Source organism: Phaeoacremonium minimum (assembly GCF_000392275.1).
Source record: "Phaeoacremonium minimum UCRPA7 unplaced genomic scaffold PA7_03_scaffold_47, whole genome shotgun sequence".
NCBI classification, from domain to species: Eukaryota; Fungi; Ascomycota; class Sordariomycetes; order Togniniales; family Togniniaceae; genus Phaeoacremonium; species Phaeoacremonium minimum.
Window position 1 is genome coordinate 46,798 of NW_006920954.1, and position 26,793 is coordinate 73,590.

The following is a 26,793-nucleotide window of genomic DNA, read 5'->3' on the forward strand; positions in this document are numbered from 1 at the left end:
TTTTCTCGTCGGCATAGCACAGCATTAGATCTTTCTGCGTGTCGGGACAGGATGCATAGCACGTTGCTTTTAGTTTCACCCAATTTTCTGTTCGGTATGGGGAGCTACACAAGTTGTATTGTCGGATCACCAAAAGGAGGCTAGTGAAGAGACTTATATTGGCAGTGGCAGTTGGCAGAGAATGCTGTATCACACTTGTATTATATTTGATAGCAGGCTTGAGAGATGTTGTGGCGTATGCCGAAGAATAATGTACTGGGGATAAATCCACAATTACTTTGATCATTGCATATCTCGTGAAAATGGGTCAACGTAAGACACCACAAGTGCAAGCTCAAGTGTGCCATGCTGTATAATCTCGCATTGATTCACAATATCTTTGTTCCCAGCCATCTATCGGCCTACCAATACTGTTGTATCGTGAATAGTTAGTAAACAGTACTGGCGGGTGTTCATATCCATGTATTCTATCCTGTCCCCTGATTGTTATGAAGAATTGGTTACGAGTCGGAGACATAAAAGAACTTCATATCGCAAAATTCATGCGGCATATCAAAATTCTTGCAAATCAATCACGAGTGCGTATAAGCCTTGAGGAAAGGGTTTTTTATTATTTTCAACTTTTTTTTCCTACAGGGAGTGAGTGTTCTTGTCGCCGATCTCGACCCCCCCTTCTTATTATTTTACGATTTTTTTTTTCCTTTTCAGCGCAGCTCCCTCTTCCGCTCTACTCTAAGATCCTGCATTCTTCCAGATCCACAAAGACTGTGGTGAGCCTTGGTCTTCTTGGGGACTGACGCAAGGAATTATCACCGAAGCATGGTGACCGTGGAAGACTGATCCGTCTCTGGCGGGAGCGTCGAACTCACCAGCCCAACCAGCCCAACAGACGACTGTCGAGAGTAGAAGTGTTGTTGCCCGGTGCACACATGTCGGACCTGCTCCGCAAGCTCGGCGGGTGGCTCGAGGCTGTTTGTTGCTTGCATGTTGGAGGGGGCCCCTGGGCTACGGCTTCGTTCTTCGCGATGGCGGGCTCCGCGCTGCCGCAGCGCACCCAGCCGCTTCCCTGTTCAGCATGTTGACCGGCCGGGCGACACCATGACGCAGGCTGGTAGTTCACAGATCATGTGGGGATGGCATCGGTGGTTGCGTCTAGTCTGCTCCTGAGGGGAGATGGTCACTGTGTGAGGGTGGTGACGAGGCTACCAAGGGGGACGGCCGCAGGGAAGGAACTGAGGAAGTCTTGGACAGCAGCCGATGACAGAACAGGGGGGATACCATATCTTCCATATCCAGGCTGGCCTTCGTCCCCTGCGCTTCAGGTGCCGATTGGCTCTTCGGGCAGGGTAGCGGCAAAGGGACCATCGTGTAATTCCTTGATAGGCGTCGCGAGTAGGTTTGTCAGAGCGAGTCATCGAAGGACTCGAGGAAGGGCATTTGGCGCTCTTGTAGGTCCGTCCAGTCCCCCGCCGGCATTGTATGTGTCTGCACCCCGGCCAGACTGACAGTGATATTGGCTTCAGAGCACCCTCTCACAATACGACGTGCCATGTGTACCCTCTGGCGCTCTTGTAGGTCCGTCCAGTCCCCCGCCGGCCTTGTATGTGTCTGCACCCCGGCCAGACAGACAGTGATATTGGCTTCAGAGTACCCTCCCACAATACGACGTGCCATGTGTACCCTCCGGCGCTCTTGTTGTTTATCAGCAATAGGGATAATTTGATAACGGCCATGGCTGTCAAAGGCTCTGACGTGTTGCATGAATGGGTTCTGTAGCAGACCCGACCGGGCTGGTAAGATCACGTTGGGGGAGGCTTGGAGGGCCACCACTTGCTTTTCCTTAGAGGAGAGGGTGCCCACGGTTCGTTGCTGGCAGACCGGAGGCACACTGACAAGATGCTGCGGTGGTGTTTGATGGATTACCGGGACCGTTACGGCCAGGCTCTGGCGTTGTCCTTGCTAGTTCCGTCGATGCATGGCCCAAGGAGAAGACCACAGACCGGCCACAATGAGCCCAAGCCGCATGATTTATGGTGTGGTCGAGTTGGGAGCACGAATCAACATCAGCTTCAAGTCCACTGCACCGCCACTCATGTGTGTCTCTAGCGGCGTGGTATTATTGATACCCTCATGAAATCCCCCATGCTTGAAGGTTTCGCTTGAAGATTTCGCTCTGGCGACTTTACTAGCACATAAATATGAGTCTTGACGTACGATGACGCGGCTTCCCTGGTCGATCTCGTTTCATTTGACTTTTGCAAGACGTTCGACAGATGGATCATGCGGTGCTGCCGCGCAGACGCAGCGACATGGTGCGATTGTGAGAGCAATACAAGACATCGGGTTCCACCCGCTACTCAGAAGACCTCGAGGAGCTCGTTGGTATTTGGAGGATTGAGCTCGCTTTCGGGGCGACACCAATGTAGCTCGCGTCTGATGGCTTGTTTTTGTAATTCGTGGCCCAGAATAGTCGGCGGAGAGCCAGAGGCGAGCCGACCACTGCGGTGATCTTGAGTATCGGAGCAAAAGACAGGCGAGTTACTGAATCGCGCGTTATCGAGTTACAAATGCTTCTCTTTGGAAGGGCAGACAGCAGCGAACAATGTCCGGCCTCCTCGATTGTCACCGCAGGATGGCAAAGATCGGGGAAGAACTGCCGGCAGCACACAGGCAAGTGAACTGGAAGGGAGCCACAGACGGAGCGTCTCTGAAGAATCGGGATCCGCCGTCAAGATAATGGGCCAGCGGTGGTTCGGCAAGGCGATTGCGGCGAGGAAGAGCGCCCCGCTGTCGAGACAACGCTGTGTTGACTCTATCGATGACGGCAGGAGGATGGACATGCCACAATGCGGCGCCTTAACTCGCAAAGGACCACAGCAGATTGTCTCGTCGGTCTCGAGATCCAACACCACAGAAAGCTTGGCGGACAGGTTCTTGGTTCCGAAAATCGGTTCTGTTGTTGTAGCACCGAGAGATCATTCTTGTGTACGGCCATTTTATGTCACTGCCTGAAGCCAGCCTTGAATCCGATCCACCAGCTTGTGCCTTCGCGAGTCCCTCCGAAAAGACGGAACGAGGCTATGAGCTTGGTCTTGTTCTGCCATAGAAATGAGAAGTAGGTCGCTACAACTCTATGAACTGAGGCATGCCATGATTGGGAAGAGACAATTCTGACTGTTGATCGCTCATATCTCTGAAGCAAGCTGGATTTGACAGCCCCGGCAGATCCCCCTCCGTTCTATGCGTCGTGACAAGGCAAGCTATTCGCCAGAATCGGCAGCAGAAGACGGAAGTTCTGGAGTAGGAAGACAGTGCCTACTGGTCATCTTGCCAGACACAGCTGGGTAGACTCGCAAGACAGAAGGCCGGAGTAGGTCGTTGAGGACAGGGCAGCCAGCAGCTTCCGCATTATATGCTTGTCGATGATCGGCACCGGAGCCCATCTGATAGAAACTTTCGCAGCTTCAATAGCTAGCTCATGATTTCGGCCAATCACTACACAAGTGTGTATGCCATGAGTTCTCGTCCTGCGCGGTTCTGACGTTGGCGGGAGTACTGGGTTCCAGGGAACAATTGTTCGATTTCCTCATTGTAGACCACCTTATCTGGATCTAGACCACGGATGTCTGTGGTTGTGTCGAGTTGCTCCCTCCACCAGCGGAAATACACCACCTCCGTTGGGAGATCAGGACCCTTGTGGGGACAAGAGAAGGGGCTCAGAGGATGGCGCTCCAGGGAACTTCTCATTGTGTGAGGTCCTTCTTCACGAAGCGGACATGGAACATGGGTACATGGCTGGGCCTTAGGACGATTCGTCGAGGGAGATGACATCGTGAGTGACTTTGCTCCAGTTACCATGAAGTGAGGAGAGGCCCATCACAGCGCGCAACATAGATGGTGCAGACGATGACTGCAATATCTGGGACCAGATATTTCGAGGAGTCCATCTATGTTGATCGGTGACTCATCCCTGCCCACACCAAGCTCTAGCTCCTCATGTTGCTGTTGAGCCAACTTTCGTAGACTACCTGGTAGCTCCCCTTTTGCAGGTCTTGTAGCTTCTCGGCCATGTTGAGCTACTTGAGCATACCACTTTGAAATGCTGGCACATTCTCTGAAGCCTCAATTGATGATCTTGGGCTACCCTCATGAAGTACTTGATGGCCACCATCTTCAACTGGAATCCTCTGCTCAGTACTGTGGAGCAGGGCCTTGACACGAGGATGACCTCTTGTCCATCACTAGCCCTGTAGGCACGAGACGGCCCACGATGAGTCGGGTCGGAGAAGAAGCACAAGCAGAATCCATTTGCAGCCGCAGGTCTTCTGATCTCAACAGCAGTCATCGGTCATTGGCTAGCTTGAGGGAAGAATTCCCAGTGACTGCTGCAAAGGAGGAGGGCCTGTCGAAAAGTTGGGGGGTTGTGCAAGGAGATTGGACTGTCGTTCTATATGGCTGCGACGAGGAGAAGCCACATGATCAAGTCCATGGCCGTCCACCGGCCGTTCAGCCGAGGATTAATGTACAGTGCTGACATGTTGTTGGCCAATGTCTTGGACATCACTCGCCATGGGTTCGGCAGTTCCGGTCTTGTCTTGAGCGCGTAGATGGTCGAGTATGCTCACGACCGGGAAGAGAAAGGAGGTGTCGAAGAGTACTAAAGACAGGTTAGCAAAGTCCCAGACAACCACTTTCCACAGCACTTACACCAAGTTGCAGCAGTGTGAACTCGCTGGCGCAAAAGTACTTGTCGCTTCGAGGTTTGCGACGCACTGAGTCTTGGTGATTGTCGTTGTTTGTAAGCCAAAAAAGGCTTTTTCTTAATTTGTTTCATTATATATAGAAGAAGGAAGGAAATGCAACTTAAATATAAAAAAGAAAAATAGGAAAGAGTCAAAATGAGTGTGGGTAATGAGTGTACTATAGTTGGATGAGGATGGAGAAGGTAGAATGTCCAAAGAGAAGACGGAGGCTTCCTTCTTATACTTTTTAGAGCCTCTCTACTTCTCTAATCAATTTACAACCTCCACTATCCAATTTAGTCTAATAATCATAATAAAGTCATAATAAAGGCCTAGAGTAAGACAACTAATAAGCCAGGTGTAAGTCCTCCCGGGTGTTTGAGGAGTTGTCATATAAGAGTGCTGGCAACGAGTGTGTTGTAACAATGGCAGACGAAAAGCTTTGCTGAACCTGGGTCATACTAGTCCACAGTTGAAAGACACGTCTAAAACAACTTACCTTATGTTGTATAAGTCTAGAGAGGATGAATAGAGGTTATACGTTGTCGATTGACTGTGACTATCGATACAGTCGTGTCGTATGCCAGCGATTCATTGATCTAACTACTGATCAATTTGCTGTTCGATGTTGAGAAGAGGTCAAGCTTGACGTGTTTAGATATATAGGCATTAGGCTTTATACAACTCACAACGATCTGAAAGCTCAATGGCTGAATGAAGATATTTGCTGACTCCTAGTATTTAAGTAATATATACAGATGAATTGAAGTCATCCTGCCAATTGGTTCGCCAAATTACATACTTCCCAATGCATGCTTTCGATTGTCGACATCAAAGGTCGTTGTTCAAGTCCCATCTGCCAGAGCCCGAAGTCACAAGCCAAACTCCAGCCAGCTAAGATGGGCCACCTAGCCATGCATCATCCGATCCTAACCCTTTTAACAACGCCAACCAGAATGCCATATTATGTATCATATCGTATTATTTAGCCATACCGATGATTCATGGAGGGATGTATAGCAGCAGGTGGTTGTGGTGCTGACGTGTATGCCGGGGGCTCTGCTACTCTTGCCGAACCCGATTCTGCTTCTTGCCTCGAGGACTGTGAGGCTCTTGCACCCATAGCCTGTAGTTCGACTTCCTCATTCTTATTATTGTGGTCTGCCTTCTTTGCATCATACGGGGGCGGTGCCTCGCCCAGCTCATTCAGGCCTTCCTCTCCACGAATATTTATGTTGTTGGCCCAGGCCCATCGAGTCGTTGGCCGCACCCATCTTTGCCCGTAGAGGCGGGCGCCACCCCTTGAGCCTCTCACTGCAGCATCCTCCAAGTCCTGCTCGAGCGCTCTCCTTCCCCTTGGGTCGAGCTGCAACATGTGTGCTTTTCTTCTTCGCCTGAGAAAAGTGTGACAGGTACATGCCAATCCCCCGACAAAGATGACGATACCCAGGGGAATAACAACCCAAATCCAAGGTCGAGAACCACCCGCTCCAAGCGATTGCCCACCAATTGTCGACATTGTATTGGAATCGAGGCGTGAGCGACAATTACTTTGCAATTGGGTTTGGTTCGAAGATCGTTTGGTCAGGCGGTAGTTTCGTGGAAGGACAGAACTCTCCCGTGTGAAGGGAAGTGGTGATGTCGGCGGTGTGTTTGTTGCCGTTTCCGGATGCGTGCCAAAATTTGTCTGGCCCCTGAGCTCGCTGTATGTGGCCGCCTTCGACAGTGTATGTGATGATATAATATTCGAAAGGAGAATGCACTAGAGCAGTGTTGAAGCTCGTAGGATTAATATTGCATCGTCAGTCCGTCATTCGAGGGAAAAGCTTCCGTGCGGTTGCGTGCTTGTCGTCCTGCGATTGGTGATTTGCTGACGATGACCTCTAGGCGTCTCTCCGAGCTCCTGAAAGTCTAATTCGTGAGAGACGACTCGCCTCGCACAGATGGCTTGTCTGACTCTTGCAGAGGGCAGGTTGCAAGCTCAAGACGAGCTCCGGGCCGCCGCCAGCCGCTTGTACTTGTGCGATACCGTGAGCATCGATCGAGGGTTTGGAAGTTATTACGGAGATGAACTAATCAACGCCGAGGGGTCCGGCACTGATTTGGTGAGTCCTGAAGGTGGTCCCTGCCAACCACCCGGATCGCCACGGGAAGATTCTGATTGGCTATAGGCAAGGAGGTCGCACCAGGAGCTTCAAGGTCCCCGCATACTTAGGTCGGGCCCATGGCACCTTCAAAGCTTCAATTCCTTGGCTGGGGGTCCTCAGGTAGTCTGTAGATCTTCACGTGCATGCATGCTACTGAGCACTTCAACCTTTGATAACGGAGCGCAATATTTGTGTGTTTAGTCTATGAGTGAACTGAGTGTACGAGTAAACCAGCTGTGATGGTGTTTATTTCTTGTTTGTTTTCACTCGTAAGGTAGAGCAGAATGTGCCCGTCATTCACCAGACCCTACACATTAGCAAGAGCCGCAGGCCACTCCACCAGAGTAATGAACCCCCACTAATTATTTTAGGTGCTGGCGCTTACGGCACTTACCCCCAAGTTTCATTCCTGGTTACCATCTAGGCTGTGACATCAAAACACATTCCTTCGACTACTGCCAAGACCTGTAATCATTCACGGTCTAAAGTATAGAGAGAGCGTGAGGCCTGGTCAATGGAACCCAGAGAATTTGCTTTATAAAGAGCAATATGCCGCGCGCCATCAGAGGTGAGCTCTTGACCTCTGACTGGCGGATGCCTGGCAGCTTGCTGACTTCGAAGCAGGAGTCCTCGTCGAATGCGATCCCTCGATCAAGTCCATCATTGTCAATATCGACAGCAAAAACCATGACTTCATAATCGAAGACCTGGATGACCAGCGCCTGGTCGTCAAGGAGAACATGATCCCGTTATTGAAGCAGAAGCTAGAGGACCGTCTGAAGGAGACCATCGCCCCGGCAGCAGATGATTCGGGATCAGATTGAGCGGCTGGAAGGGTGTTCTACCTCAAAACTCGGACAAGAAACTTCTACTCAGCACATTCGTGTGATCTGATGGCTCAAGGAGAGACGGAGGGCAGCACGGGGCGGCGATGCAACATATCAAGGCAAGACCGGAGTCAAAGCCTGGAGGCTGTCAGGCGTGCAAAGCTCGACATGTCACACACACAAAAGGACCGGCATATGGCGCTACAGCCTACATATGGCATTATATTTGCAGTGTCCGAGCTATTGTACATGTGGTCGCCTCGAATCTACAGCTTCTCGAACGTGGGCGTCTTCTTCTTGATGCCACTCGTAAGTGCCGTCATGACATCAGCAGTCTGGAGGTTTGCAGCGTTCCAGATGCTGGTATACCGTAAACCTATATAGCGTTAGCAGGTTATACTATAGCTTCAGTGCAGACGTAAATCTCACTTTCTGCCACAGAGTGGTCTCTGGCGTGGTTCAGAAGCTCTTTCGTCCCTTGCACAGCAATGGGGCTCTTCCCAGCTATCAGCCCAGCCAGCTTTAGACCTGCTTCAAGTGCCGCCGCCTTTGAATCTTGCACCTGGCTGACGAAGCCAACTTTGAGTGCCTCGTCTGCTCCGAAGTCCCTGGCAGAGAGACAGACGTCCTTGACCCACGACAGGTTTCCAACGGCTTTGGGTAACCTGCTGAGTGTGCCAATGTCCGCCGCTAGACCAATGTCTACCTCCTTGACCGCAAACCTCGTGTCTCGCGAGCATATCCTGATGTCCGCGCAGCAGGATATGTCTATTGCGAGACCCAGTGCTATGCCGTGTATCACGCATATAACAGCTGTGCGAGAGTTGATTAGTTCCACAGGTCCACCACTGGAGAGGAGAGCACGGGAACAGCAAGTTGTAAGACCGTGGCTCCGAGGGCAAAGGAGCGGTTACTTACGCTTTTCGCACTTCTCCATCGCCGAGATGCAGTCCTGGAACTCGCCAATGTGGCGCCGGATGCCCGCGGCCTTGCGCGCGCTGTCGGCGCCCTCGCCGCCCTGCAGGGTGGTGTTCTGGCTGGCGGCCTGGACGTCCAGGCCGGCCGTGAAGGCGCGGTCGCCGGCGCCGGAGAGGACCACGGCGCGCACCCCAGGGTCGCGGCTCAGCTGGTCAAAGACGTTTCTGAACTCGAGCCACATGTCCTCGTAGAAGGCGTTGAGCTTCGCCGGGCGGTTGATCTCGACATGTGCGACGTGCTCGGCCGGGCCGGCCGTCACATTGTAGTGCTTGTAGTGCTTGTACGCTTCCAAAGCCGCCATTTCGAGGGTGTGGATGAGGGCACGAACTGCGCGCCGCTGGTATCTGGAATTTGCGGACTTTATGAGACAATTGGAATATGGTTTAGAGTTTCAAAGGAATTACGACTGTCTTTTCCAAGATATTACGCTCCTTGAGGAGTCTCACTGGCGTCGAGGGCTCCTCTCTTACAGATGTCAGATCCCAAGCCGAGGCATCTGGGGGAAGCTAAGACGGCTGGCGTCTTTGCGCCACACGGTGTCAGCCACACTTGCAAGTCTACCCCGGCCTGTTGGCATATGAAGGCGTGCGCCAGGAAAACTAGCCCAGAAGCAGCAGCAGGGGGGGAAGCAAGCAGCATTCCTCGCAAGGCGCCTAACATCACTAGCAGCACGTGTGAGAGAGATTGACGAGCCCAGAACCGCGACTGTATTGCATGATGATGCAACCGAAGAATTATATTTAGGCGACTATTGATGATGAGACAAGCAAGTCGCATCTCCTGATGTCATGCTTCTCTCATAGCGTTATGGCTAAGCTGACCTCATGAGAGCTATAATAAACTTGCGAAGTTGCAGGAACACGAGCACGAGCACGAGCGCTGTGTGTATCTGGATTCTGGAGAGCCAGCTGGCTACTGGATGGAAGATGGAAGCGCCCCCCGAGATCGAAATGGGAAAGTTGGAATTACCGACGGGCGGACGTGGTGAAAAGGAGGATCGGCCCCAAGTACTACGCCGCCGCCCGCGGGTCGTTCTGTAGTGGTGGTGGTAGTGTAGATCCAAGTGTCGTGTCCCCGAGTCCCCCTACCAGCATCCCCTGTCAGGCCTGGCCAGTCTGTTGTCCAGGGATCTCTTCGATAGTCGGACTGGAAACAGGAAGCTGGGAATGGTTCGGTCCTACATGTACCACGACTTACGACGCTCTCAGAAGGCCAGATAAGGATGTGATTGAACATGTACGCTTTCAGCTGAGGCCAGAAGGCATGTACCGAGTCAAGATATCTCTCAATTCCAGCCTAGCAGGCGCGTTCTGTTGTGGTGGTGCAAACTGTAAAGGTAAAGAATTCTCTAGGGTCCGCCCGTAACTGAATCGCGGCATCGGTGCCCTGATTCCGCAACGTTTTGCTCTCGTCCCGTTTTGGGCCCAACGAACTAAACGGAAGCACCCTCAGCTGAGGCCAGTCCAGTCAGGTACACCCGCCGCATGCGATGGCCGTCAAGAGGCAGACAGACAGACAGACAGACAGACAGACGCCCCTCAGTTCTTCCATCCATCCCCTTGCATGGATGCATTTCTGTTCGACGGCAGAGGAAGCTGTGATTCGGCCTCGAATTGGAGGTCCCGGAGCCTGTACATTTCTTCTATAGCGTGTAGCGGAGGTGTTCGATGCGCCTCCGAATAGTTGACAGGCGCCCATCATACCTGCAAGCCCAATAATAACGGCTCTGCATGCTCGATCCAATGGGCTGCTGATGTTCAGTCAACCCACCTGGGAGTACCTGGTCAGCGGCGTTTAGCGAGCGTCGAGCCCGAAGGCCAGCAAGAGGTTGACCTGCGTTTTTCCTTGGCTCGATCTTTGCCCACGAGCCACCCACCCATCACTGGCACCCTACAGTAGCACCAAAATCTGCCACCACCACCACAGACACCACAGACCAGCACCCGCGTACGTGCATGGGTTTAGTAGAATCCACCTCGTCGTGCGTGCTAGACTAAGTGCGTCTGGGTGTAAACTAGACTAACTAACTAACTAACTACAGAACTAGCTAACAAGGCATCGCCACATCTACTCGCCCGCATCCCTCCTCACTCCTCCTGTTCAACACTTCACCTACGCCAACCAACTGTGCCAACTGTACATACTCACAGCTTCACCCGCCCCCCCTCGTGAACGCCTGACCGACCCAGCGGGGTCTCTGGACTGCCAACCTGTTTCGCGCGTGGAATGATGGGCTTCCGGACGACGTGATCGAGAGAGACAGAGCAACTCCTGCTTAAACGTGGACAAAAAGAAAAGAAAAAAATAACACACGGCCGCCGCCGCCGAGTTCGTCTTCAATCCCGGAGCAGCGTCGGACCCGCTCATTGGAAACCCGAACTCTACCTGATCGCGACCCTCAGAACCGCTGAACCTTGGCGATTTCCCTTCTTGTCCCAAGACCCCCCCAGTCCCGGTCCCAACTGGGGCTTCCAGACAAGTCCGTGGGCGCAGGTCTGACGATCCTCTCAAAATTTATGTCGGCCCATTGATCCGAGTTTCCTGCTCTTCCTCCCTTCCAACCGCCACGGCACGCAGCCACGAGCTTGAACAGCTCTTCAACGCAGCAATGGCCGCACCCAAGCCTGACGTGGGCGACATTTTGCTCGTGATCCGTAAGTATACGCCCTTCCAGACCCGGCGGCCGGCCTGTAAGGCTGGCTGACGCACCTCGGGGAGCCTTGGCCGCATTCGTGGTCCACGCTCACCATGCGAGTCATCGCGACAAATACCTTTTGCTGCAGTGTGATGCTGATTGACCCTGTTTCTCTAGACGACTTCCAGGCTCGCAGCTCCGACGAATTGACCTTGGCCAAGGGCGACCGAGTTGAACTGATTGAGAGGGATGATGAGTTCGGAGATGGTTGGTTCCTTGGAAAACACCTGGTCAATGGAAACAGCGGCCTGTTCCCTGAAGGTTTGTTCTTTGTTGCTTGTCGCTTCCGTGACGAGTGCTGATTGTCTCTTCACTTTTAGTCTACACCCGGCCCGCCCCCAAAGGCGTTCCTAACACGCCTGCAATTGTATCACCGACAAAGCAACTGCCTCTCCCGCCAGTCGATGAAGGTGCAGCTGATAAACCGCCGCCGACCACCACAGTGACAGAGGAGGTTCAAGCGACACCTACACCACCAGAACCTGTCCCACAGCCAGAGGCTACCCCGGCGCCATTGCCTTTGAATAATTTCAAGTCCAATTCGGTGTCGGGTGCCCCAGTCTCCAAATTCTCTGCAGTTCCTAGCCCACCGGCCCCGACCGGCAGTATTGGAGATATATCACGCCTCAACACCAGCCAGGATAGCCAAGTGCTGCACGAGACTCTGAACGTTATTAACGAGCACATCACCGACCTCCGATCAGCACCCAGCAATGGCGCTCTTCGAAACGCAAACGACTCGGGGAGCGAGTACAGTTCCCATATCGACCATCGAATGTCCTACATCCAAGGTGAAGAGACGGATGAGGAGGAAGAGGGTCTGCATTCTAGATCAGAGGTCCAGGCTTGGTCATCGGATCAAGTGGCGGAGTACTTGTTCACTGCTGGAGTCGAGAAACACCATTGCGAGGTCTTCAGGGACCAGGAGATTACAGGTGAAGTTATTTTGGGCATGGATCAAACATCTGTCTTCATAAAGGCTTTCGACCTAGGTTCCGTCGGCAGGAGACTCAAAACTTGGCAGAAGATCAAGGCTCTTCAGGATGAGGTCAACGGGCAAGGGCCGTCGACACGTAGAACAACGCAGACGTACGGAAGCGACGTTGGGTCCGATGGAGCAGGACGGGCAAGAAGCAGGACCAATACCTTGACAAGCTCGATAAACAGACTTCCTCCGATTGACGACCAACGTTCATCAGTCCAAAGCAAGCGGAGGTCCATCACCTCGACACCGAAACTTGGTGCGACACCAGCCCTCGGCTCGCCCGTGTCACCCAGAGCTCTTGTTGACAGCCCGACAAGACCGATTCACGAGAAACGTCCTTCTGCCGCTTCCATTCGTGACCTCCACCATTCTCGCCGCCACTCTTCTACTGACTTTCGCCTCAGTGGCGCGCCACCCACAACCACCCCGAAGCTGGCCACGAGCGGTACCTTCCCTCAACAACAGGAGACAACGACGCACAAGAAGCAACCGTCTTTTGATAGGAACTGGACGCTTGGTAGTGCTTCGGCATATGCTCCGCGACCCTTGTCTTCAGCAGGTTTCCAAGATATCATGGCCCAATCCAACACCGGACTCCAGGATTCTGCGGTTGATCTTGAGCGTGGATATTTCTCAGGCACAGAGGTGGACGGCAGGAAGCGCAACGTGCTTAAGAAGCGTGATAGCGCCCAGTCCCACACGAGAAAGACCAGCTATGCGGAAGAGCAGAGAGTTAGGAGCGCAACTGCTTTATCCCGCCATTCTCGATTTGGCAGCATAGATTCAGTGCGGCAGGAGGGTGTCTCGCCTGCGGCGCAAAAATACTACGGTATGGGATCGATGTCTAGTATTCACCGTAGAACGGCGTCCACTAGCACCCACGAATCCGCAAAACCACCGCCACTCGCAAAGGACGGCCCGTCGCCCACCGTTACCAAACTCGAAGGTACCGCATTCGAGACTGTCCGCTCTTCACCGGTATCTCCCGCATCCGCTGTGGCTTCAAATCGACACGGGATGCATTCGGATTGGCTTGGCAAGCCAGGTCTGAAGACAGCTGGCCTGGGACTGAGAGCAATCTCAGATGCCGTGACTGGTCATGAACGATCCAAGCTTGTCTCTCCTATCGACTCTCCCATGAAAGACTCACCACTGCAGTCTCCGTCCAGGACAGGATCGAGCACGCCATCAGCAGGGCCGAGCTTCGAGCTCGATTCGCCCGATGCCACCAAGAGCCCTAGCACTGCTGCTACTGTCACAAGCCGGGGCAGCAAGAAGAAGGGCAAGAAAGAAACGAGTGCTTACCAGCGCGGGCTTCTCAAGATCTCACCTCGTGAGGCAATCACTGATGCCGACTATAGTGGGTGGATGAAGAAGAAGAGCTCGAACCTAATGACGACGTGGAAGCCAAGGCTTTTTGTCTTGAAGGGCAGACGACTAGCTTACTACTATTCCGAAGATGATGACCAAGAGAAGGGCCTGATCGATATTTCGTTCCACCGAGTCCTGCCTGCAGATAACGAGCGGTTGACAGGCCTCCACGCCACCATCACAGGCGCGTCGAACACGCCGACCATGCCGGCGGGTAGCCATATTCAGACCCTCGCTACTACCGAGGCTGAAAGGGATACTACTGCCTCGTCCGACTCGATCTTCATCTTTAAATTAGTGCCTCCCCGAGCTGGCCTGTCTCGCGCTGTCAACTTCACGAAACCTACTGTACACTACTTTGCCGTCCCGAACATCAAGCAAGGCAGACTCTGGATGGCGGCCCTCATGAAGGCTACTATTGACCGAGACGACAACCAGCCTATTACCACGACGTATCAACAAAAGACCATCTCGCTAGCGAAGGCACGAGCCATGCGTCATCGTCCCCCTGCTTTGATGAACCTGGATGAGAAGGTCGAGGACGTGCCCGAGACAGAGAATAAGGGATCGAAGGAGATGAACGGGCTGGGCATCACCATAGATGAAGAGGACACATTCGCAGGCCTTGAGAAGCTGGGCCTGACCAAGGTGGAGAGCGCTAGGGCTAGAGGATTCCCCTTCGAGACGGAGAAGGATGTCCTCCCTCAGAGTGCATAAGCATTCACCCGATCCCTACCTGCGACGAGGTTCCGCTGCTCTTCACTATCGATACCCCAGCCGACGTCCTCTTTTGTCTAAGGCTCTGCGTCACATTTCTTAGACCATCACGCGACACTGACGTTATATAATTACTTTACTATGTCATATACCACCAAACTTTGGCAGGCCAGGAGAGAAAACCGGAAGGGAAACACATTTCAGACCAAAGCATTCAAGTCGGCGCAATCAATAGCTGAATTTTTTCATCCTCTGTTCTCCGGACCCTTACGAACGACCCGAACGATATGGCAGGCCAGCCAGAAGTTTATTTGTGTGTTTTTTTATTTTATTTCTTAATTACCGTCGTGATCATCGATATCCCGTCGCCGTACGAAAGCGACTTGCTCTCTCTCGATCAGTACCGATGAACCAAGGCAGAAGGGTAGCTTTATGATGTGGGGGAGATTTCAAGGGGAAGATGTATAGCGAGGGGGTGTCGAATGTGCACGGCTCACGACATGGACTTACTGGCTGACAGCGGAAACGGCCAGGACTGAGAAAATGTAGTAATGCCGGGATGATTAGAAGGGCTGGAAAGGGGGAGGAAAGGGATGGGATAATGTACAGCCTACCATGTAGCGTTTAGGGAGCTGAGAACGAGAGGTACCAATAAAGAGCTGCAATGTCTCCATCTCCTCCTGCTGCCGGTGATTGATGTGATATCACGATGGATGAGAGGTATAATGACGAAGACATAGCCAGTCAACAAGGTTCAAGATTGTTGATAGCAAATTACGGACATGACTTGACGTTTATTACAACTCTGTATTACCCGAGATCCCGCACACAATTTTTTACAAGACTTCTTCCTCATGACACCACATCAAGTGGTGAGCACAATGAAAAAGAGAGGAAGAATCAAAAATTGCACCCAGGTTGGCCCCGCAGGACAAACCAGGCCGGTCGACTCCACGATGTGCGATGCAGGTCTCCCGTCCTGCCTTTGAGGCATCATGATCTCCCAAAGGCTAGATAAGGTAAGTATGAAGAGAAAAGAAGAAGGAAAAGAGGACAGAAATGGGGGGAGGGAGGCGAGGTTCATATACTCCAGGGCGGTGGATGGTCCGTGCGAGCGTGCAAACTTTTGGCGAAAAGGGGGTATGGTTGCTTGGAGGCAGCGAGGCAACTGCGATAGCCTCTGGGTTTTGGGGTAGGCACACGTTGCTTACTGTCGATATGGTTATTATGGGCGAGTATCATCGATCAGAGTGGTCTCTTTATAGATTATGAATGGTAAACAGTTAGGAGCCTAATAATAAAGGTAATGCTCTACTCATCTTGTGATCTTATAGAGCACCGTGTTGCACGCAGGTAACTTGTCTGGTAGAAACTGTAATGAGAGTCACTCCCTTGCAGCTGATTTATTGCCATTTCGTCTTTGGATATTATCTTGTACAGATTAGAGAAAGCTCGGAATTTGATATTGAACAATGTTTTATGAGATAATCAAAGAACCCACTGTCTTCGATAATTGTTTGAAACGAGAAACAATAACATTGTTCAGACCTTCTAATATAAGTAAATGCACGACCTACTCACCAACACCCACGGGGAACAACCAATCCCTCGACCATTCCACGACAAGCCCGTGAAGAGAAGCTATCAAAATGACCGTCACGAAGTCGAGGTCTCTGGACTTCTCTGCTCATACTCCCTCGAACTCCAACACACCAGCACCGCGTTCTGCCCCGAGACACATACCTATTTATCTTGAGAATGATTCCGTGAGGAAGATCTCGCCCGTTTTCCTGGTGACGACCAGATCCGAGATCTCACTGCCTTCCCAACAGACCATCTCACTATCAGCTCAGACCGAGATGATGGAGACGGACGAGAAAGACACGCTTCACGCGTCCACCAGCGGCCGAATAATGGATCGCAACATCAGGAAGGGTAACCTCTCCATATTTTCCTCACGTCTCGGTGGCGAGAAGCGATATGACCCTCCGCGAAAAGTCACTCCAGAGGGGTCGTCCGTGAAGGATATCGTGAAATGGCTTGAGTCAACGAGCACGACAACCGAGAAGCCGTCAGCATTCCCTCAGGCGAGCGAGGATATTCAGGGTGACTGTAAGGGGCTAGTGAGCAGAGATGAAGACTCATCCTCACCCAACCCCTCTCCGCCGCCTGAGCGCGCAGCGTCCCCTGATCAGGTCGCCCAAACAGCGCAGCCCAGCACCGAGACAGAGGAATACTCCCTCACTCTGCTAAGGTACAAGAAGTATTTCAACAACAGACCTCTTGCAAGGTGTCTCGACGTCGCCCCCGAGCCGCTCAAGGGCAAGGATGAGCTGTCAAAGGAGACTCGACGTAAGAACCTCAGACGAACGAGCTCCATCCAACAGCTTGAGGCGCTGATGTCTGACCTGTCGGATATGAGCATTGACAAGACTGTGCCGCCTCTACCGACCACTGAGCAGCGAGATCCCAAGGACGTCAAGGAGTTCTAGAACGGCGTCCGAGGCGCCTTGTGGATTGACGACGATGAGCTCAGCGGAGACGACCTTTCATCCGGACACAGTGTGCACTTCCCGCCCCTGTTTGCAGACAAACAAGGGCCCCAGAAGGAACCGCGCGAACTGAAGCGCAGCATGACGGAGCCGATGCCATTACTTGCTCTGGCACCAACATACACACCGCCACGCCCGCCGGCCGCCGGCCACAGCCAGCAGTCGTCTGTGGCTAATCCTCCACCATTTTCGCCTGGCGATGAGTACAGCAGCAGCTATCACACCTCGAAGCTGTCTGGCAGTCTGTACCGAGCACGACACAAGGCGTCTCTGCGATCTGAGTCGACGGCCAGCAGCATGCAACGACGACTGACGACGGAAGAGAAGATGAGCGAGATTGACGAGTTCTTGGACGGAGCACAGGCGGTGGACAAAGGGAAAGGAGCGGCAGGAGGCAAGGGAGAGGAAGAGAAAAGAACAGAGAAGCCCGAGGGAGGACGCAAGTCGCATTTCAAGGATCTCAGAACGGAGATCGATAAGCTGCTAGACAAGATTGATCCAAGAGGAGACAAGACGGAGAAATGATCATATCCTCATTCTGCGACTCATGCAAGATGAATAGTTCAAGAGAGCCTCATTCTAGGTATGTGGCATGTGCTGGAAAGGTGTTGGACATTGCTGGAATTGGTATACTATGGCTTGGCAATGAGAACTCAAATCGAAAGGATCGAATATAGAACAACCAATGAAGTATGAATCGGAATCAAACCCTACCTTCACGAACTGATGCACGATGTTGAGTGACCATTAGTGAGCGCTTATGAAGTATGCCTATTACTGGAGTCTTCACATATCTTCACAGAGTTCTGGAAGACAATTATCTATTGGCTGAAGGGAGTTTATTTGGTCTTGAGTCATTCATTATTCTATATGCTATGTCGCGAGAGCCGAGGGAGCTGTAGCTGTTGCTAACGATGGACGGAAGCTCGACATGCCATAGCTCTCATCTACTGTAGACTGGCCTTCCATCATTTTCGCTATCTCGTCGACCTCGCTCTCTAGCTGTTTCAATTCATCTAAGGGAGGCGAAGCCGCGAGCCGCGCCTGGAGATCTTCGTACCTCTGACGTTTGAGTCTCATCATCGACTCCATCTGGGCAATGGCGCGCCCTTTGTTCTTCAGATATGAAAAAGCGCGCAGTGTGAAGTCATCAGCCTCAAAGCCCGCGGATTCAAGGCGTTGCAATGCTCGCACAGTCCTGTCAACCCGTTGGAGTCGAGCATAGCCGGCGGCAATCGTGTTCCAAGTAACAATGTTGGGACTAATACCGTGGCGTCGCATTAAATGCAGGATGCTCTCGCCTTGGTGGTGAAGACGGTGGTACATGAAACCGTTGAGCAGAATGCTCCATGTGAAGACGCTTGGTGCGGGATGCTTGGCAGGTGACACAGACGTGACATTTGGTTCCGGGCTATGCTCAGCAGCCATCAATGGCGGTGACTGTTGCACAGCAGCTGCGGTGGCGGCATCTTTCAGCATATCACTCACTACATCAAGGCCAACACGAAGTAAGCCTTGCCGCTCAAGCAGCGCCTTGATGACGATATCATGCACGAGCGTGCCTTGTTCCTGAATGATGCGTAAGGCAACAGGGTTGCCATCCTTTACGAGCTTCCGGAAGTGCGAGTAAAAGGCAATCATGTCGTATGGCTTCGATAGACTTCGGACAAATCCGAGAACCATGATACCTAAGGTGGAAGAAGTGGGCTCAAGAAGCTCGTTTGCGTCCAAGGCGGGAAAGTTATCCCAAAATGACTTCAACTTATCATTGAACATCCACCTTGCAGCATTGGCGTCCTGCATATGTTTCAGGTCACCGAGAAACAATGGCTCGAGAGGTTTCGTATCGAAGAAGCGTGAGTAGAGCCGTAACATTGGCCCAAATACCGGCAAGACTCGAGGCGGCTTCATGTTCTTCTTCCTCGCCTCGATAAGAGACGATACGAAAATCGAGTGCAGGAGGTCATTCCAGACAATCGGATCCCTCACATTGGCTGAATGAGCGAGGTCGGCAACTCGTCGAATGGAGCCGAAATCTTGGCACAACTTGGCGCCGTTCAGCATGATCGAATAGAGATGAGCATCGGGCTCAATGTTATGTTGCCTCATAAGGTCGAAGACCTGCCACGCTGTATGTAGTTCCCTATGTAGACATAGGTTTCTAATGATCGTGGTATAGGTGATAACATTGGGGTTTAGTCCAAGTCCTAGCAAAGACTGAAACAATTCTGCTGGTGTGATTGGAAGACGCTCACCCTCGAGTTCTTCCCTATTCATGGACAAAATGGAGGTGCATAGACTTGCCCCATGTGGGGTGTTGATATCCAGCGACTTTGACTGCAATAGCTCTTTCAATATCGTCATGGATAGTTCTTTGCTTTCCGCGGTTTTTGCGAAGTGACTCGCAAATTGCAATAAAGTGTACGTGTGTAAGTGGTGATCGTGCGCTCTGAGTGATTGGTATAGGGTGACCGCATTCTTGACTTTGAGGCGTGATAAGAGCAAATGTATTGTATTTTGCTTCAATTGAAGATATCTCTGAGGACTTCGACCAAGTACTGTAGTAACCAAGCGACTCAAGGATTCAGCGGCTTCAGCTTGATCTTGCTTGGGAAAATGTTCAATACGCATGGCAAGGAGGCCGATTGTATCTTGAACGACGAATGGCAAAGGCAGCGGGTCGTGGAAGATGGCATCTAGAACAGGTTGCACCTTGTCTGGCGCTGATCGAAGGACTGACGACAGAACGTTGGTGGAAATGCGTGATCGTCTTTCGCTTGATATTTCTGCCCAAGCTGCTGTCATGGCTTCAACGGTTTCGAATTGCAGCAACCATTTCAGTTTCCGAATGGCGAGTTCTGGTTGCGGGGCCTCCTCGCCCTTCATGATTTTAACCACTGTGCCGAGCTTGCTTTTCCATTTTCTGAACTGTTTGGATCGAAGAGCAAAGTCCTCAGGGCTGGATGTCTCCTTTAGATGGTACCATTCGGCCTTTGCAGCATCTGTGGCAGTCCTTCTCCTCGGAGCTTCCGCTTGCTTTACCGTCGCCTTTTCCCTTCTCTTGGTATGATTCTGTATAGCGGTACTCGGGCGATCCGCCTCATCGTCCCATAACTCCTCAAAAACATCCCAGAAGGCTGTATCCTCTGAAGGGTAGTTGGCTCCATCAAATTCTCTTTCCGAGAGCGGACTCCGACCAGCTTCTTTCGAGCTATTGATCCGAGTACGAGATCGCGGTTCCGGACTGGAATATGGGTCGAATTTGCGAATCGAAGGATGTAGGCTGGAGTCTATAGCTGCTCTCTTACTGTATCCATGCACCGAATGTATATACTCAGTGTTGTCTGATACAGGAGTGGCGGCCGTTGAGGCCCTTCGCGATGGGCTACACAATGGAGGCGTCGGCACTCGCCATCGAAAGTTCGTTCGCCATGACTGATCGAGTCGCGAAAGGCACGATCGGCAAACGAATGGCGACTTTTGCATGTTTGAGAGTGTGAGAAGTTCAGCGATACCGCAGAATAGGCGGCAATCCAGATCGCACCACGTTGGACCGCATCATCTCTCCCGAAATGTTGTATAGTCGAGAGGTGAAGGATGCAGATGAGGTATGTCAATGACCAGGGGCACTAACTGCATCTAAAATTTTGGCGGGCTCGACCTGCAGAACGGAATCCCAGCTACCACGCCCACTGTGGTGGGGCGGCTTGGTGCGCCACCATTTACCTAGCATGAAGACTAATGTTCCTTGACACCGAACTTTTTGAACCACGTCAAGCTCAGCAACAAACAACCGTGAAAGCCCCTACGCAACGGTGTCTAAGATGTCTGCCTCACATGCCACTCTCACAGCAGCAGCAGACGACCGCAAGGCGCGTCTAGCCAAGCTAAAAAAGCGCAAACAGCCTGAGGATGAGCTCGCAGCGCCAGAATCCGATCGCCAATCTCCCAACCCGCCGGAGCAGGATGTCGCGCGGCTGCACCTGTCTGGGCGCAACTTCGACTTGGAAACAAAAGGGCCGAAACTGGGCTTCGATGCGCCGCCAACTGTTGCCTTTGAAGGCCAGACATTAGAGGAGCAAGCCGCCGACCTGGAAGCGGAGGCGCATCAGCAGGCAGCGGAGGATGCGAAAGATGAGAAGGGCATCGACCTGTTCAAATTACAGCCGAAAAAGCCCAATTGGGATCTCAAACGAGAGCTCAATAAGAAACTGGAGGTACTCAATGTCAGAACAGACAATGCCATTGCAAAATTGGTGCGGGAGAGGCTGCAAACGAAGAAGGCAGCTGCGGAAAAGGAGGCCGGCTCTTCAGCAACCCTGGAAGATGGTGTCCCTACCGGCCTGGAAGGCGCTGCTATGGTTGAGGGCCTACGAATGCGGGAGAAGGAGGAGGAAGAGGAGGAGCGACGGGAACGCGAGGACGACGAATTGGCATGAAATATGCCATTATACAATCTCAACATATTACCCTAAGGAGCCAGACTGGGAAAGGGACTTATGGCCGGCGAGCCCTTGTTCTATTACCCTAGAGTATGCTGATTGATACCCAACATCTATTTACTACTATTCATGGATCGCGTCAAAGCTAATCGCTTGCTAAAGGGACTAGGGCTTCGCTGCCGTTCACGCGGCGGCTCTCTGCGGGGTGGTGACCTTGTTGGTCTCTCAGCTTCTCGGTGCCCATCGTCTCTCCGTCTGTACCCTCGTGAGTTGTCATACTGTCCTTGATCTCGACCACGGACAGGCGCCCGCTCTGGTGACCGCGAATCACGCCGGCGGTTATCTTGACGCGTGTCATCACTGCGTCTCGGACGGTCCTGCCTGCTCCTATCTTCGTCAAACGATGGCCTGTGTGGCATACGATCGGGATCACCCCTTCTTGGGGAGATGGAACGCTCCGGACTTTCGCGACCACCAGTGACCATCACAGGGCTAAGAGGACGTCTCTGGTTGCGATCGCTGTCATAGTCCGAACTATAACTCCTAGACCGTGCGCCGGGTGAAGGACGTCGTTCATCACGCAAGGGCGCACGTCTGGGCGATGGTGAAGCCCTTCTGCGTGGGGGAGGTGATCCCGAAGATCTTGTAGAAAATGTAGAGACGGAGTCTACGGAGGCTGATCTTTGACGCTTGGTTAGAGGTTCTTTAGAAGCAGGCTCGTCATCGTCCTTTTCCAGCTCGCGCTTTCTGGCCCGCTCAGCTTCCTTTTTGGCCAACTCCTCGTCGGCAACTCCCTTCCTAGATAGCATATTAGTGGCAGCATACAATGAAACAAGACAAGCACTCACTTTCGCTCAATAGGGTCCAGGACGTCATTGGTGAGCTTGGGTTTGAGCTTGGGATTGAGCAGCTGTTGTGTTCTGGATGGCCTTGCCACGTATGGGCGTTCCTGAGGTGCCGCCTTGCACTCATAGGAGTAATGCCGTGCTAAGAATGTTAGAAAGTTGTGTACTGTGATCTTATGGCTTGGAAAATACATATCTCGTTTCAGACATTTCTGACATTGGACGTTTGCGGGCGTCTGCTGCCGAGAACCACCTCTTCCGCGGTAGCCATACATACTGTGCAGTGCTTGTGGCTCACCAAGAAGATGAAGCCCAACGTGGTGCTATTCGTGTCCGCTAGCTGACCAGGACAACAAGGGAAGTATCGTTGTGACAAAGCCTAAAACTAGATGATTGTAGACAAGGGTTTCAGAAGAACACCAGACTGTGATATGATGTCCCGAACCTTCACGGATGAATGTTGATGTGAAATGGCAGAAGCTAGTACGATATGTCTACTTCAATAGTCACTGTTTGCTTTTTCCCAAGACGAACTGAATGTAGGTGTCGGAAAATCGAGTCGATAGCACGTGATTGGTTAGCACCACAGAACAAAGACCCAGGTGGCGCTAGATTGCTTGGAGTTTGGATCAGAGCCGTCGGCTGCTTCGAAAGACAAGACATCGGCAAAGTCCCAATTTAACTTAACCTCCCCCCAAAAACCCTCCAGCTAATTAAGACTTGTAATTTGGTTACCCGTCCACCTCATCCTTGCGGCAAGGAAGAGGCTATTCGGAATTTCCCACGTGGAGGAGAATAGGGGACGGACTCAGCACCGACACCCCAATCCCGACGACATCTCGCCCTGCTGGAAAGCCCATCCCGTCACATCACGAGGCGAAGGAAGCCTCTGGCATAGGTACCTAACAAGCAGCGCACGCACACGCACGCACGCCTATTAGCGTCCCCAGATTCTTGTCTGCTTTTCTGCAGCAATACGCCGAGGGGGCGGAGGTCAGCAGCTTTTTCCGCTGCCTCGTGTACAGTCCAATACCAGACCGTACATACATACCTCATTGTTCGTGCGACAAGCATCACATACATCCCCTCACCATCCCACTCCATCAGTCAAGTCCGCCGCCGCCTATTTCTTCAGCCCCCAAACCGGCGCCGCCTTGTCTATCACTCTCTGTCTGTCGTCCTCTGCAGCACGGCTGCGGCCCCTTCAGAACGACACCCTAGGGAATAGACCTACCATACGACCTGTCTATCTACTTTACCTACCTACTTACCAACCGATTGTCCTACCTCATACCTTTACTTACCCGGCAACTTAACGATATATCTTCCCACGAACCGGTCGACCATCGAGGCAGTCCGAAAATTGACGAGACCATGAACCCAAGTTTCCGACAATGATCACCAGTACCCCTTTCTCGCTCAGGACCGCTTTGATCCATTTTGTTCCTTGAGATTTTCTCGTTGCCCGTTACTTGATTTCCCTTCTTGGTAGCGTCTTGAGCTTCTCTGCCTGCCTGCCCGGTCTTTTCGGTCAAGCACACACTGTCTCTCTCGCGATTCTTTGACCTAGTTCTGAGCCAGTTCTCAGCCGCAACCATGGCCAGCGCGCCCACCATGACTTCCGACATTAAGAAACTCTCTTTCGCAAAGGTGCGCTCTTCAATTTACTTCCTGATGTTTGTGGTGGTTATTTTGCGACTAACATGTTTCGTCAGGTTGCGGCTTCCTCGTCAAAGGAAACAGTACCGATTGTCACCACATCACGGGCGCCAATGCCAGTTACATACAAAGACCAACGACAACAGAAACCCTCATCCTCGGCTCCTATTGCGGTCGGTACTTCAACTATGCCGAACGGTAGAATTCCTGTGAAACCGGTTCCTGCCCCGGCCGCTGCGCCAACCGCGGCGAGAGCTACACAACCTCCGCCAGCGAACACAAGCAATCCTATCGAAGACTTCAAAGGCCTCAAAATAGATGCCAAAATGCCCAGCCTCGTGGTTAACGGCACCGGATCAACATCTACAGAAAGATCCAGCAAGGCAGGAAATAGTCAAACACCTTCCGATGATGTTTCCCAAAAAGCCGACTCTAGCTCGGAGTTAGGCACTAAGCCCCCAAGTCTCGATGGCAAGAGTATCACCTCGGGAACGACCTTCAATGCGCTAGACGAGAAGGAATCTCTCCGTCCAGATGACAGTGCAAGTGTCAAGGCCGCTGCCGAAGACGAGGACGCCTTTTCTGTTCGGGGATCTCTCATCGCAGGGTCACGAATGGGCTCCGAGGTAGCAGCCAGAGTTCATCGTATTCAACTCGGTGATATGCCACCTCGCACGATTACTACCCATATCATCTCTGAAGCACACAACCAAGGCATCGTTACTCCTCCCAGTGGCTCTTCAGAGCAACAGCCAGTAACAGACGCAAAGATTGCGCTTGTCGCGGCCACTTCCACGCCCGATGGGCTATATCGGCAGAATCCGGACGACAAGCTACTTGAGGCAATGCAGGTTCCAAAAGACAGGCTCTTTCTACTGAGGCTAGAAAAGGAGGTCATTGATTTCGTCCAGGACTCCAAGTATGACCCTCATCCACCAATACTTCGCGTATCGGTTGCTAATATGATGTTAGGGAGCCTTACATGGACTTGCCACCTTGCAACTCGTTCTGCAGGATGTTGACGCACAAACTAGCTGACTATTACCATATGACGCACTCATTTGAGGCAGTTGCTGGTGCTGTCCGTATCTATAGGACGCCATTCTGTAGAGTGCCGCCCTCGCTGGCTAGCATAGCCGTAGACTCTTCAGCCAGCAGCACACCTCCACCAGCTCTGTTGCCGAAGAAGATCATGAGGCGGGGCGAGGATGGTGAACTGGCACCTGTCAGTGCCAGCCCGTCCAAGCCTACGTCCGAAGTTGGTAGCGACGCTAGAGGCAAGAGTGCCTTGGCTAAAGAGAAGTAAGTAGTCAGACAATGCGAATAGTTACCAGACACCTTTCGTGCTAATAATGTTTGGTAGACTCTCCAGAGAAGAGAGAGAGGAGGCTTACAATAAGGCCCGAGAACGCATCTTTGGGAGCTCAGTGCAGGCTGAAGGGTCTACTCCAGGTATGTCATTGTCAAATGCTCTTTTACAATACTCCTCTAACGGCTCGTCAGAAAATGAAGACAGTACTGGGGTATCCCGAGCAAGTTCAGTCTCTGCAAAGGATAAATCAAGTTTAGGGAAGAAGGTAAAGCCCGGCAAGCAGCGTCGTGATGATTCTGAGACCTTCGAGTCTCGATCTCAGTATACGGCCTACTATGGGCACCCTCAGCAAGCAACATGGGTTCCGCCACAGTATATTCAGGCCGGAAATCCTGGCTACAACGGGCAAGCTCAGCAGCCGTACCCAAACGCCATGCCGCCCGCATATGGCCCTCCAAATCAGGCGTATCCTGCCATGATGCCAGCCAACGGTGGATTTGCTCCTCCATATAATGCAATGCCAACTGTAAGAGTCTTGAGCGTCTCCTAAATGCTTTACGTGTTCACTAATTCGATTAGTATCCTCAACAAGCCACTCCACCGCGGTATCAGGCTCAGGCTCCAAGTGGTTCGATGCAAGGTTATGTCCAGCCAATTCAGAACAGTCCGCAACAGCAGGGGTGGCAACAGCCAGGCTTCAATCAAAGCCCGTATCAGTCCAGGACTACACCGGCTGCACCAGGAATACCATATGCGTACGGCCAACTCCCAGCAAATGTCAATCCTAACGACCCAAAGAGCCAGCATCCGATTCCGGGCAGCTACCAGCGTCATGGTTTCAATCCCAAGACCCAGTCCTTCGTGCCTGCGAATGGCATGAACACAATGCCGGCCCCTCCGGTACCGTATAGTGGTTATGGCCCACCACAAGGAAGTCCTCAAGTGACACCGCCGCATCTGACCTATAGTGGCTATCAGCCGCCGCCGCCGCCTCCAATGGCCCAGGCCCCTTATCCCGGCAACGGAAATGGCTATGGTATGATGAGGCAGGGATCTAATAATTCCCTTCCACCTTACCATGGACCACCCCAACACACAGTTCAGCATATGTCCTTGGCGCCGCAGATGCCTCCGCATCAACTCCCCCAGAATCCCTCGCATGTGCCTAACAAGCCAAACATGCCACAAGGCCCTTCTGTGGGTAACCAGACCTTTAGTCACTTGCCTACGTATGGCAATCCTGCGTCTTTGCCGCAAAAACCATCTGCTTAGGAGTTCGAGCATCAAGCGGTGTCCAGGGATAAATGGATAGGGATGACGGCGTAACGGACATCGGAAGCATTATGGCGTTCAGGCATTGGAGTCCGAAGGTTGACATAGGAAGGCATGATCACACTGTAGGCGACTGCACTTGCTAGAAATCATTAGAAGTAATGCCACACACTCTTAATGTATTGACAGATTGGCGCCCGTGCATGTCTCAAATGGAATTATATTCTTGTTTTCCTCGTGCAGACGTTC

The 26,793-nt window shown here is 52.2% G+C and overlaps 7 protein-coding genes across 7 annotated transcripts; 5 read left to right on the forward strand and 2 right to left on the reverse strand.

Annotated features, from left to right (window-relative positions):
• Positions 1 to 7,438: 7,438 nt before the first annotated feature.
• UCRPA7_937 (putative rna polymerase ii transcription factor b subunit 5 protein) lies at positions 7,439 to 7,713 on the forward strand (the record flags this gene model as incomplete). Its single annotated transcript, XM_007913526.1, has 2 exons — positions 7,439 to 7,457; positions 7,514 to 7,713. The coding sequence occupies 2 exons, from the start codon at positions 7,439 to 7,441 to the stop codon at positions 7,711 to 7,713; spliced, it is 219 nt and encodes a 72-aa protein (XP_007911717.1).
• Positions 7,714 to 7,982: 269 nt separating this feature from the next.
• UCRPA7_938 (putative enoyl- hydratase isomerase family protein) lies at positions 7,983 to 8,995 on the reverse strand (the record flags this gene model as incomplete). The annotated part of the gene is made up of 2 exons (XM_007913527.1): positions 7,983 to 8,092; positions 8,635 to 8,995. The coding sequence occupies 2 exons, from the start codon at positions 8,993 to 8,995 to the stop codon at positions 7,983 to 7,985; spliced, it is 471 nt and encodes a 156-aa protein (XP_007911718.1).
• A 2,307-nt stretch (positions 8,996 to 11,302) lies between these two features.
• UCRPA7_939 (putative sam domain-containing protein) lies at positions 11,303 to 14,462 on the forward strand (the record flags this gene model as incomplete). The annotated part of the gene is made up of 5 exons (XM_007913528.1): positions 11,303 to 11,348; positions 11,507 to 11,650; positions 11,710 to 12,478; positions 12,779 to 13,320; positions 13,459 to 14,462. 5 exons carry the CDS (start codon positions 11,303 to 11,305, stop codon positions 14,460 to 14,462), a joined length of 2,505 nt encoding a protein of 834 aa, XP_007911719.1.
• A 1,649-nt stretch (positions 14,463 to 16,111) lies between these two features.
• UCRPA7_940 (hypothetical protein) lies at positions 16,112 to 16,954 on the forward strand (the record flags this gene model as incomplete). Its single annotated transcript, XM_007913529.1, has 1 exon — positions 16,112 to 16,954. One exon carries the CDS (start codon positions 16,112 to 16,114, stop codon positions 16,952 to 16,954), a length of 843 nt encoding a protein of 280 aa, XP_007911720.1.
• Positions 16,955 to 17,887: 933 nt separating this feature from the next.
• Positions 17,888 to 19,123, reverse strand: UCRPA7_941 (putative pentatricopeptide repeat protein; the record flags this gene model as incomplete). The annotated part of the gene is made up of 1 exon (XM_007913530.1): positions 17,888 to 19,123. One exon carries the CDS (start codon positions 19,121 to 19,123, stop codon positions 17,888 to 17,890), a length of 1,236 nt encoding a protein of 411 aa, XP_007911721.1.
• A 1,715-nt stretch (positions 19,124 to 20,838) lies between these two features.
• On the forward strand, positions 20,839 to 21,453 carry UCRPA7_942 (putative cwf18 pre-mrna splicing factor protein; the record flags this gene model as incomplete). Its single annotated transcript, XM_007913531.1, has 1 exon — positions 20,839 to 21,453. One exon carries the CDS (start codon positions 20,839 to 20,841, stop codon positions 21,451 to 21,453), a length of 615 nt encoding a protein of 204 aa, XP_007911722.1.
• Positions 21,454 to 23,897: 2,444 nt separating this feature from the next.
• On the forward strand, positions 23,898 to 25,822 carry UCRPA7_943 (putative r3h domain-containing protein; the record flags this gene model as incomplete). The annotated part of the gene is made up of 5 exons (XM_007913532.1): positions 23,898 to 23,951; positions 24,017 to 24,879; positions 24,933 to 25,262; positions 25,324 to 25,412; positions 25,530 to 25,822. The coding sequence occupies 5 exons, from the start codon at positions 23,898 to 23,900 to the stop codon at positions 25,820 to 25,822; spliced, it is 1,629 nt and encodes a 542-aa protein (XP_007911723.1).
• Positions 25,823 to 26,793: the final 971 nt, after the last annotated feature.